The 11,880-nt window shown below is 51.6% G+C and overlaps 1 protein-coding gene across 6 annotated transcripts in view; it reads left to right on the top strand.

The window, feature by feature from the left end:
- The window catches only part of Sgsm1 (small G protein signaling modulator 1), a 71,201-nt gene extending 60,335 nt beyond the window's left edge, over window positions 1-10,866 (top strand). For all 6 annotated transcript variants that reach the window (XM_048784971.1, XM_015500239.2, XM_048784972.1 and 3 more), the window contains 4 exons: window positions 1,670-1,779; window positions 4,315-4,411; window positions 6,459-6,626; window positions 8,847-10,866. In XM_048784971.1, the coding sequence (XP_048640928.1) occupies window positions 1,670-1,779; window positions 4,315-4,411; window positions 6,459-6,626; window positions 8,847-8,935 (464 nt within the window). In that variant the 3' untranslated portion in view covers window positions 8,936-10,866. The remainder of the gene's footprint in view (window positions 1-1,669; window positions 1,780-4,314; window positions 4,412-6,458; window positions 6,627-8,846) is intronic.
- The last annotated feature ends 1,014 nt before the right edge of the window (window positions 10,867-11,880 follow it).

Genomic DNA, 11,880 nt, shown 5'->3' with positions numbered 1-11,880 from the left:
CAGCACCAGGGACGAAAGGGAGGGAGGGAGGGAGTCCCCACTCTTAGGCACGGACCTCATGTAGTGACTCCCTCCCAAAGACCCAGTGTGAGAGGGGGTGGGGCTGGAAATGAGAGGAACGTCACAGTGGCGCAACACAGGGTTAGACATTCCCTCTGCAGAGTGACCAGGGCCCACGTCATGTGTCATAAGTCGTGTTCACAATGTGTATCCTGGACAGGATTCAATTAAAATGCCCTTTATCTTTGAGATCTTCCTCCCAAAATCCATAACCTCATCTCACACCAAATTCTCCTGCTCGTAATGGAACATCCTATAAAAATAATACCTGACCAGGACCCTTCAGGACTGTCGAGGACATCAAAAACAAGAAAGCCTGAGAAACTCAGGAGCCCAGAGGAACCTAAGGAGACACGCCAGCTGTGTGTGATGGGCCGGACAGCTGGGGTCCTTCAACAGAGAAAGCACAATAGGTGACTGCTGAGGAAACCAGAATACGGACAGAATCCAGTTAATGACGTATGGGTTTTAGTTCATTAGCTGTAACAAATGAGCTGTGCTCCCGCAAAGATATTAATAACAGAGGAAACTGGGTGTGGTCCATGTGAGAAAACTCTGCTGTCTTCTCAGTTTTTCTATAAATCTAAACTGTTGTAAAAATAAAGTCTTAAGCAGGGCATAGGGGTGCCTGCCTATAATCCCAGTGGCTCAGGAATCTGAGGCAAGTTTGAGGCCAGCCTCAGCAACTTAGTGAGACCCTAAGCAACTTATCCAGAATCATCTCAAAATAAAAAATAAAAATGGGCTGGGGATGTGGCACAGTGGTTAAGCACCCCTGTGTTGAATCCTTGGTTCCAATAAATAAATAAATCAGAGTGTTTAAACAATGAATGAAATCCCACTGTCCTTGGGAAATGTTCCAGTCTAGCATAGCTCTCCTCAAAATTATCAATTATTTAGCGAGAGAAAATAAAATCTACCATTTTTCAAATAAGTTTGTGACTCACTGGATGGTATGAATCAGGTTTCTTTCTCTGCTACAGGACTTCTCAGAGCCTTTGCTTTTTAAATATATGAATGCATGGGTATTCTAAGCAGCAGATAATCTGAGCAGCATTTTCCAAAGTAATTTGAAACTCTGCATGTTGTCTATAAAAGCCCTTCCGATACTCAGAGTTGGTGCTTGAGGACAGTGGTTCTCAGACTTGGAATTTCCAGTGGAACTTCTAGTTGTAGTTGAACACAATACTTTTATTTTAATGTGGTGCTGAGGATTGAACCCAGGGCCTCGCACATGCTAGGCGAGAGTCTACCACTGAGCCACAGCCACAGCCCCTCCAGTAGAATTTCAAAAAAGAAAAAAAAAAGGTACAAACAAAACACTGCCAACTTTTTACTGGAGCAAATAGAGGCCTTTTGAAAAGAGCCTCGGCTACACCATCATTTCCTAAACAAGGGTGCCAAGAGCTCCTGGGTGAGAAGCACACGATTCCCCTCAGGTTGGAGAGCTTCCCTTGGAACCCAATCCAGCGGGCCTTCCGCGGTCCCCATGTTCCCCCCCTGGCTGTGGACGCTCTGACCCAGCCCTGGGCTTAGCACTTCCCCCAGGGAGCTGGGGGCCTCGGGCAGTGGTACCACTAACATTTGTCCCTCGCACGCTGTGCCCCAGAGGCCCTGGCCTTCAGCTGCTTCACAGAGCTCATGAAGAGGATGAACCAGAACTTTCCCCACGGAGGCGCCATGGACACGCACTTTGCCAACATGAGGTCGCTGATCCAGGTATGACCGGCATCTAGTCCTGCTTCCAGCTCTTTGGGGACCAGTAGGTATCGCTCCATGACTTAGGATTGAGCAACTTGGGGTCAAGGTGCATTTGAACCCTATTTCTGCTTCTCACTGGCTAGAAAATCTAGGCTTTTATCTTTCTGGGCCTCAGTTTCCTCATCTGGAAAATAGGTTATTTTCCCATTTATATGATTCCCAATGAATTGTTACAGTTATGGAAATGAAATAAAGTAATGCATTTATGGTACTGAGCACAGGGCCTGCAGGGTCCCTGACCAGCAGCAGGAGTGTCACCTAGTAACTTGTTAGAAATGCAGGTCAGTCTTACCTCCCTCTGCCCCCCTGACTCAGAGACATGGAGCTGAGCCCGACAGTCTGTGTCATATGAACCCCTCAGTGACTCCATGCAAGCTGAAGTGTGCAGGTGCTATGAAAAATGCCAGCCCTTCAGCACCCACCATCTGCTCCCAGAAGAATTGAGACATTCGCTACTTTGAGTGGAAGTAATGGAAATGTATCAGCCTTAGCAAATGACAGGGAAATGTCACTACCTGGGCACCTTCAATGACATTGCAGCAGTGATCAAGTTAATCCTGAGTACTTTTTTGGTGAAGCTAAAAAATGTCACCAAATATTTTAGACATAAGAGAAATGATGATACGATGAGTGTCCAAAGCATTTACCATAGATTTCCAGCCCTCATGTGTCCCTGTGGATGGCATGTCCTCATTCCTGTCCTCCTAGTGGTGACCCCTTTCTAGGATGTGAAGCTTGTAATTAAAAGACTTTCACAAAAATCCTCCTACTGTGTATGCACTGCCGTGGGGCTGCTTCCCCAGGGCTCATGTAAGGTGCAGGAATAGTCTTGACTGGCGTCGGTCTGGCAGCGTGTCTGTGCAGGGGGCAGGTCTGCTGCACTCCTCAAGGGTGCAGGTCACTGCCTCTTCCCTGAAACTCAGCTTCCACTCTAGGAGTCTCGCACATAGGCCCACGTCATTCGTAGCCCTTTTCCTGTTGGTGGACACTTAGTTTATTTCCATTTGTTTTGTTTTGTTTTGCTTTTGCTTTGGGGATTTGCAAGTTTGCTTTTGGCCTTTACAAATGGTGCTGTTAAGAAATTCTGTGCACATCTCCTCCTGCATGCACAAGCTGTGCTGGGGCTTCATTGGACACGGCTAGATCATTCTCCAAAGCCATCAGTTGTCCCAAGAAGGTCTTTTTGGTTTTTTTTTGTGTGTGTTTTTTTTTTGTGTGTGTGTGTGTTTCAGTCCTGGGGATCAAATCCAAGACCTTGCTCATGCTAGACAAGTGCTACACTCCCAGGCATTTTTTGTTTTTTAAATCTTGAGACAGGGTCTCACTAAGTTGCTGAGGCTGACCTTGAACTTGCCCTAGATCTTCCTGCCTCCCTGGATCCTGAGCCTCCTGCCTTGTGCACTGCCACACCCAATAGTGAGATTCCTTGACCCACGTCACCCTTACCTGACCTGTCACACTTCTGCCTTTTGGCCAGTCTCCTGGGTGCACTTGCAGCAGTGTGTGGTGATGTCTGCAGCAGTCCGGCTGCAGCAAAATAACCGGGGGGTGACGAACAACTTGTGTATGTTGATACAGCAGGAGAGGGAGCCGTTTATTGTAGGACAGGAGCAGTATTTATACATTCCACACAGTTTACACAAACCACTCCCTCTGGCATTTTGCCAGGCGCCATCCAGACTTGTTTACAGACTCTAACAGATGTCATCTGTGTTTTTCTGAACAGTTCCAAGGAAGATCCGTCCTTCTCCCTTTGGAGTCATTTGGGTCGCTCTCTGTGGATTCCCTGTCCTAGTGCTGCTCGCTTTATTTGGGTGCCTTCTGCACCCTTAAGACTCCTGCAGCGCGTGCTGCCCTTCTCTTCCCGCAGACTCTTTCAGAGCTTTCAGCTGTGTTCCTCTGAGCACAGTGTCTGATTCCCGCAGGTCTCTGCCCTCTGTTTTCTAACAGCCACGGTTTGTTGGTCCATTCATCTTTTGGTGGATGTCGGACTGGTTTCCATTGGCCGTTTTGAACAGTGCTGCTGTGCGGTCCGTGGTCAGATTATTCCACGGACTGTTGAGGAGTCTCGTGGGACGGTGCCTAGGGAGGACCTGCTGGATCGCACGGCAGCTCTGTGTTTAACTTTTTGAGAAGCTGCCAAAATGTTCTCCACAGCAGCTGCCCCAGTTACCAGAGCAGTGGAGGGGGCTCCAGCTTCTCCTGATCCTCGCCAGCACTTGTTATTATCTGTCACTGATTGAGCCATCCCAGGGGTGTGAGGTGGCGTCTCCTGCGGTTTTCATTTGGCTAAAGATGCCAAGCGTGCTGTGTGTGCTCATGGCCACTTGGAAGTCTCTGGAGAAGCGTCTACTCACAGTCTTTGTCCACTTAAACCCCACCTGGTTGCTGAGGGCTGTCTGGTGACGGCTTGTGCCGTCCTTGACCCAGCGGTCCCCTCTTGTTCCAACCTTTCTCTGGAGCTGATACCACCGCTTTTTCTTTCTCTAACAGATCCTGGACTCGGAACTCTTTGAGCTGATGCATCAGAACGGGGACTACACCCATTTCTACTTCTGTTACCGCTGGTTCCTGCTGGACTTCAAACGAGGTACCCGCTTCAAACCAGGGCCTTGTCCCAGGCTTTCTGAACAGGACCTCGGAGGAGGCGCTAGGGCAGAGGCGAGGCTGAGTGGGTGCTGGGCCAAGGCAGCAAAGGGATCAGCATGTTGGTCACTTGCACTGACAGCTTCTGCCACTTCTTTTTGCCTGACCTTGCAAACACACTGCATGGGGACTGGGACAGTCCCACTTCACAGATGGGAAAACTGAGGCTGAGGAAGATTTAATCCAGAACAAGGAAGAGCAGAGCCAGCCATCTGAGCCCATTCTCTCCACCCCCAGGGCCACCTCTTCTTCCACTCAGTGCTGCTTAGCAAAGACTCTCAAACCCATGGAATAGAGGGTGCTTTGTGCATGTGTCATACATGACTCAGAAGTGACGTCACTTCTAGATGCACGGCTGTTATGCACATTGGGGTGATATGATAATAAGAATGACTCACATTTGGAGGGGTTTACTAAGTGCCACCCACTTGGGTGTCTTATCTTTGTCTTTTACTCTCACCAGTATCAGCCCCCCCTACAGACGGGGCGAGAGGCAGGGAGAGAAGCAGCCCCCTGAGGCCCCAGAGCTGGACTGACAGCCAGTTAATGGGAAGCCTTGCTCCTTTTTGTCCCCAGACCATTAATAAGTGGAACTTATCTCAGAAATGCAGATTATTTACATATGAAAAGCACTCAGTGTAACACATGGTATCCATAGAGTAAGGGGAAAAAAGAACATGATCACTCAACACATGACATAGAAAAAGCATTTGGCAGTGAAACAAAAAAGCTTTTGACAAAATCTAATCCTTCAGGACAAACCAACCAACCAGGAGTAGAGGGGCTTCCACCAGAAAAATGGGAAGCCACAGTGACCCAGCTGCCATCACGTGATGGTGAAGGGCCACAGCCCCCTGCAATGAGGAGCAGGACGTGGGTGTCCGCTCTGGTCCTGTCCACCCCGCACTCCCGGAAGTGCTGGCCACAGCAGCTATGCAGGCTGGGGCCAGGCTGCGGCTCAGTGGTAGGGCGCTTGCCTTGCATGAGCAGGGCCCTGGGTTCGATCCCCAGCACCACATAAAAAATAAAATAACAGTGTTGTGTCCTACAACTAAATAAATTTTTTTTTAAAAGAGCAGTTAGACAAGAGGAAGAAAGAGCCTCCACACTGGAAAGGAAGAAGTAAAAAATCTTCTGTTTGCAGAAAACACAATTGTGTACAAAAAAAAAGGATTCAGAAAACCCCAAGGAATCCACCCACACAGCTATTGGAACTAAAGACAAGCTCAGCAAGGTGGCAGGATACACATCAACGTGCAAAAATCAGTGGTATTTTTATACACTAGCAACAAAAAAATTTAAACTCAGAACAGACACATTAATAAAGCATCAGAAAGAATAAAATACTTAGGAATAAAATTTTATGGATTTTTTTGTTTGTTTTGTTGTTTATTTTTTGTTGTTTTGGTTTGTTTTGTTTTTTGCTACTGTGGATTGAACCCAGGGTCTTAGCCACTGAGCCACATACCCAGCCCTTTTTATTTTTGAGACAAGGTCTCGGTAAGTGGCTTAGGGCCTCCGTTAAGTTGCTGAGGCTGGCCTCAAACTTGCTGTCCTCCTGCCTCAGCTTCCCGAGCCACTGGGATTATGACGTGCATCTACACGTGCAGTTTAAAGGAAGCCTTGCTCTTACCTACCCCTATCTTCCACCTCTTCACTAACCTCAGGCAACAGCCAGCCCTGCCCTGTGCAGGCTGATGGGTAGCGGAGGGTGGGCCCTGGCAGGAGCCAGGGAGGGCACAGGTCCATGCCAATCAAACCTGCACCTGCTCGGTTCCTCCACTTGAGCTGGAAGAAACGCAGGAAGCTGTTCTACTGATGGGGGAAACTGAGGCTTCCCAGGGTCAAATGACAGGGTTCTGGGCTCCACGTCCTGCCTCACAGCCAGGACACAGGCCCAAGCCCAGCTGGCCCCGGATCCTCGGCAGGAAGGGCAGCCCTGTGAGCGCGTGTCTGACCTGTCATGAGTATGCATGTTGGTGTCCCTGCAGAACTCATCTACGATGATGTCTTCGCCGTCTGGGAGACCATCTGGGCAGCCAAGCACGTCTCGTCCGCCCACTACGTCCTGTTCATCGCGCTGGCTCTGGTGGAAGTCTACCGCGACATCATCCTGGAGAACAACATGGACTTCACGGATATCATCAAGTTCTTCAATGGTACCCTGTGGCGGGGTCACGTCGGGGGTGGGGTTGTCCAGAGGGAGGGGCCAAGGGAGTTGTGCACATTTTTACAGGCGATGTCCCAAAGGATGGGTTGACATCTTGTAATGCTGAGGTCGCATTTTTCTCAAGGACCTGGCAGAGGTTCCTGAGTGTTCAAATCAGGCTCAAGGGTAAAGCCCGGCTCTGCCAGTGACCAGCTGTACCCTGGGCGAGGCCCTTCCCCCTGTCTAAACATCCACTGCCTCATCTGTGAAATGGGGGGCTGCCATGTACAGGAAATGAGGAACAAGGGGGCAGCTGCGTGGCATGAACCAGATACAGCCTTTGAAACCAGACACGTGCAGGGATTTGATTCCAGCTCTGCCCCTTGGGAGCTGTGTGACCTTGTCCAAGTGATTTCACGTCTCTGGGCCTCATATTCTTCAGGGATAAAACGGTGCTAACATCTCCTCTGACACAGGGAGACCTGGAGGATTAAAGGAGACGATGGATAAGTCTCATCACATGGTCCCTGGCCCATGGAGGGGCCTGAAAAATGAAGCCATTGCTACTGTTATCACCATGTGAAAATGAAAAACTAGAGGCTGAGACTGTAGCTCAGTGGCAGCTTAGCATGCATGAGGCCCTGAGAGTTCAAGGGAAGGAAGGGAGGGAGGGAGGGAGGGAGGGAGGAAGGAAGGAAGGAAGGAAGGAAGGAAGGAAGGAAGGAGTAGCTCCAGCTACGACTCCACCCCCTCTTAAATTAAGGGGGGAAAATAACCACCTATGATCTCACCTTGGAAACATAATTAGGTTTTTTTTTAATGTAAACTTTTAATTTTGGAATAATTTTGGATTTTATCCATTCATTTGGCATTTAGAACTCTTTCAGATTCACAAACATGTTGCAGAGAAAGTATGTAGAGTTGGTGATAGGTTTTGCCCAGTTTTGCCTGATTCTGATCCATCTGTCAAGACTGAGAACTTCACATTGCTTACACAGCTGCAGACTTCCTTGGGTCTCATCTGGCTTGTCCCTACTGTGCTCCTTCCCAATAGGAACCACAGTGTATTCATGTTGTTACTAGTTCCATTTCGTTTTTCTATTAACAGTTCAAAAAGCTCTCACATATAACCCTTTGTTACCACCACAGAGTACACCCCGGTGACTGTCCTCTAACTTACTGGACCATTCCTTGTTCTTGGGTGTCTTATTTTCCATTTGAAGATGTGATAGAGAAAGAAAATCAATTCGTATCTTGGTGTCGAGGCTCCCAGGCCCCTCGGCTCAGGGCCACCCAGGGTCTCTGCCCAGCATTTCCATGACATTATCATCACAGCATCTCAGGCCAAAAGTTCCATTTAGTAAGCAGCTTGGGCCAAGTCACTTAATGAGTTTCCATGTCCTAATAACACAGTAGCCATTGAGGGGGATGCATGTAAATTGAAAGAAAAATCTTTTCTATTTCATTCTTAAGTAAGTCAGTTCCAGGGCTATGTGCGCCTGTTGGACCCACCGTCGCCTCACCAGCCTCCACTGCAGCTACGACTCCACCCCCTTATTTCCTGTTCCTCACATAGTACTTGCTTTTTATCACAGCAGCTGCTAACAACCCGCAAGTGGACGGGCGATGTGGTGCTCAGTGGACCGCAGTGTGTCTGGGGCTGACTATCCCACAATGCAGTTCACTATGCAGTCCCGGGGTACCTCGGCCCCCGGTTTGGGAACTGCAGTCTTGGTGCTTTTCTCTTTGCCCCGTAAATGGTTCCTCCATGGCAAATGTCCACTCTGTTTAGAGGTTTGAAGATCTGACCTCAGGAAAAAAACATTTTTCTTCTCTTTTTCTCCCTCCCTCCCCACCATGCCCCCTTCCTCCCTCTGTCCTTCCGTCCCTCTGTCCCTCCATCCCTCCCTCCGTTGCTTCCTTCATCTCCATGTCATCGGAAGCACCAATCTTGTGCCCATCTGTGCTCTTTTCTTGAAGGTTCCCCGTCGTCTCTCTGTGGGACCGGGGTGGACAGACGAACACTTTTCCCAGCACACGCTGTGGACCAACACTGCCTCGTTTTGTCTCCATGGCAACCTAGAGCGATGGCCCTGTGACCTCCCCAGATGAGGGAACTGAGGCAGGCGGTGCAGGCCCTGCCCAGGGTCTCTGCCCGCACGGTCTGTGTGACGGGGCTGTCCCTGAGGGGGCAGGAAGCAGCTCCTGAGCACGCCTTCTGCTCTTTCAGAAATGGCCGAGCGACACAACACCCGGCAGGTGCTGCAGCTGGCCCGGGACCTCGTGTACAAGGTGCAGACCCTGATTGAGAACAAGTAGAGGGCGCCGTCCGCGCCCACCCTTCTCCCACCCTCCTTTCCTCTGGTGAGCCCGGCCTGGGCGCCCGCCCTGGAGTTTGCTCATGAACGTGGCTCCTGTGCCCAGAGAAAGGGCCCTGCTTTGGCCGCGGGCAGGTGGGTCCAGGTCAGTCCAGCCTTATGTTTTCCTGTTTGACCAAAGATTGACCAAGCCTGAGGCCTCCGCCACGGGTCTGGCTGCAGATGGACAGAGGAGGCCTCTTCCCTCTGCCCTGTCTGTCCCCCAACCCTTCCTCATCTGTCCAGAAGAGCTCTGGAGAGGTCTCTGGGGCTCCCACTGTGCCCTCAAAGCGGCCTTTGGAGACATCCAAGAACATGCTGGAAGGCTGGCCTACGGGGGCCCCTCCCGCAGCGCTGCCTTGGAGGTCCGCGGGTTCCTGGTGGCGGGCTGCCCCACACATCTAGGATGCTGAGCGGCCTCCTTGGCTTCCACCCAGATGCCAGGAGCTCTGTCCCCACCTCATGCCTGTTGTGACAATCCCAAATGTCCAGAACATCCCTGGATGTCCCCTGCAGGGCAGAATTGTCCCCATTTGAGATGTCTCCCCTGCCTCTCTGTTTTGCCAAGCCATCCTCTGTCCTGAGGCTTCCCCCAAGAGAAAGGGCGCACAGGGTCCTTCCCAGGCTTCCCTGGACTCTGGGGCTGCTCTGCTGCATTAGCTTGTTTTCCCTCCTCGACGTGATGCCAGGAGACACTTCTTTTCTTCTTTTCAAGAAAAGCATCTTCCTGCAAGTAGCTGGAGTCTGAGGACTTCTGTGGGCGCCAGGTCCAGGCTCTGCAGGGTTCTGTTCACCTCAAGGCCGGACGGGGTCCCCTCCCAGTGCCTCTTCCTGGGGGAGACTTCACTGGGCCTGGTGCGCAGAGGCCTACGGGGAGAGCCTCGTTCAGGGGGCCGACCTTTCCCTAAGCGCTTTGTTCACTCAGGACAAAGGAGGGAAATGAGACGGGACTGGCCAGGGCAGGGCTGGCTTCTGTTGTCCTTGGGGAGCATCTGCTGATAAGCGGGGCCCAGGGCCATGGCTGGGTCCAGGAAGAGTCCCCTGTGCACCTGCCCATCAGGGACACAGTCTATAGACGCCGAGCTTCAGCACCTGCCCCTGCCCTCAGGCAGAGCAGCCGGCCAGCTCTCCCATCAAAGAACAGACCTGGACAGGCCAGAGAGCAGGAGGCTGGGCGGAAGCTCCTCCCACTAGACCTGCTGCCTCTGGGGTCACCAAGGGCCACCTGCAGCTCGGGATGGGAGGAAGTGGGGAAGCGGATTTAAGATCTGAGAGGCTGCAACCAGGTGGGGAGAGTCTCTCCTGCCTCCCTTCCTCCTGCTGCATCTGTCCTCCGCCCTCCCCCGAGGGGACAGGATGGAGAGAGGCCTGGCTGCTGCCTGAGGAGAGTCCCATGGGAGTCACCTTCGCCCCACCCAGCTCCTGCTCTGCCCCACCATAGCAGAAAGGGGAGGGGACAGCCTGGTCCCCAGCTTCCCAAGACAGAGGGGCCTGTGGGACAGAAGTGCACTTTACCACTCAGCAGTTCTCTACAGGGGATGGTACTGAGCACAGCCCAGGTCCCAGGCCTCCCGAGTCCTATTTATTTTTTTATCAGAAAGTCTCAAAGTACAGCACAAGATCTCTCCTCTGCCTCCCCTGTGGCGTGCCGAGTGTCTGTGGTTGTAGTTTGGAGTGACTTTATATTTACACAGTTTACCTGCTCTCATTCAGACTTCGTTGGTTGTGTGTGTCTGTGTCTGTGTCTGTGTGTCCTAGAGCTGAACGTGAGAGACCCTGTCTGTGAGCTGCCCTCTTTTCCTTTCCCCAGTGTTGGCCACATATCTTGTAAATGTTTACTGGAGAATTGTGTCTATATGTGGAGAGAAAATATGTATGAGCAGAGAAACATAAGTCTGCATTATGTTTTCTTTTGTTTGGAGAAATTTTTTTAATCCGATGGTTTCCATACTGTGCCCTTGCACCCTGCACACATGGGGAGCTGCTGGGTTTTCTCTGGAAAGGTCGATTCAGGTGAAGCACTTCTCGCCTCGTATATCAGCTAGCAGTCCCCCCAGCAGTGCTGCGTGACAATACCTGAAACGTGGTGGTTCCGGGTAGCCTTTTATGTAGCTCTGGGTCTGTGGGTCCAGCCAGGGAGGCCTTCTGATCTTGGCTGGACTTCTTCATGCGTCTGTGGTCAGCTGATGGCCAGAGAATCAAACACTGCTGACAGTTGGCAGGCTGGTGGCTCGGGCAGGGGGAGCTGGGCCACACGTCCTCCTCTAGCAGGCCATCTAGGCTCTTCCGCAGGCCCTGATGGCAGGTTCCCAGAGGGCAAGCGGAAGGCGCCACCCCTGGGCTTCGCTGGCACAAAGTCATTTGTGCCACATTCTGGGCAGAGTTCAGATGCGAAGGTGGAGACGCAGACTCTGCTGCTCATGGGCGGCTTTGAAAAGCGACATTGGAAAGGAGCGTGGGCACCGGCAGGAACATGCCGTCAGCTCTCGGGGGGCCACTTCTGCAGATTCAGCCAACCTCGGACAGGAAGTTAAACACTGGCAAAAGGAAACCAACCCTGCTCTGCTCTGAGCACATCAGGACCTTCCTGGTCCCCATTCCCCGAGCAGCACGGCACAGCACCCGTTCCCACAGCGTTAGGAGGGCACGCCCTGTGTTGTAAACCCGGCCTCAGGACTTAGGTGACATGTACTGTCACACACACAGCTACCTGCCCACGCTGCCCACTTTACATGGAGACTTGAGCAGCCTGGGATTTGGGTGCCCACAGGGTCCTGGAATCAGTCGCCCATGGGTACCAAGGCCCACATGGTGAGCCATTAGACACAGGCCCTTCCCCCAAGTCACCACCTTGGTGTCCCCGCTGCTGAGTGATTCCTCGCCCACCTCCAGTGACCCCACAGACCC

The sequence above is a fragment of the Marmota marmota genome, unplaced genomic scaffold, assembly GCF_001458135.2.
Source record: "Marmota marmota marmota unplaced genomic scaffold, marMar, whole genome shotgun sequence".
NCBI classification, from domain to species: domain Eukaryota; kingdom Metazoa; phylum Chordata; class Mammalia; order Rodentia; family Sciuridae; genus Marmota; species Marmota marmota.
The sequence above is the reverse complement of the archived record's forward strand: the minus strand, read 5'-3'. Positions and strand labels throughout refer to the sequence as shown.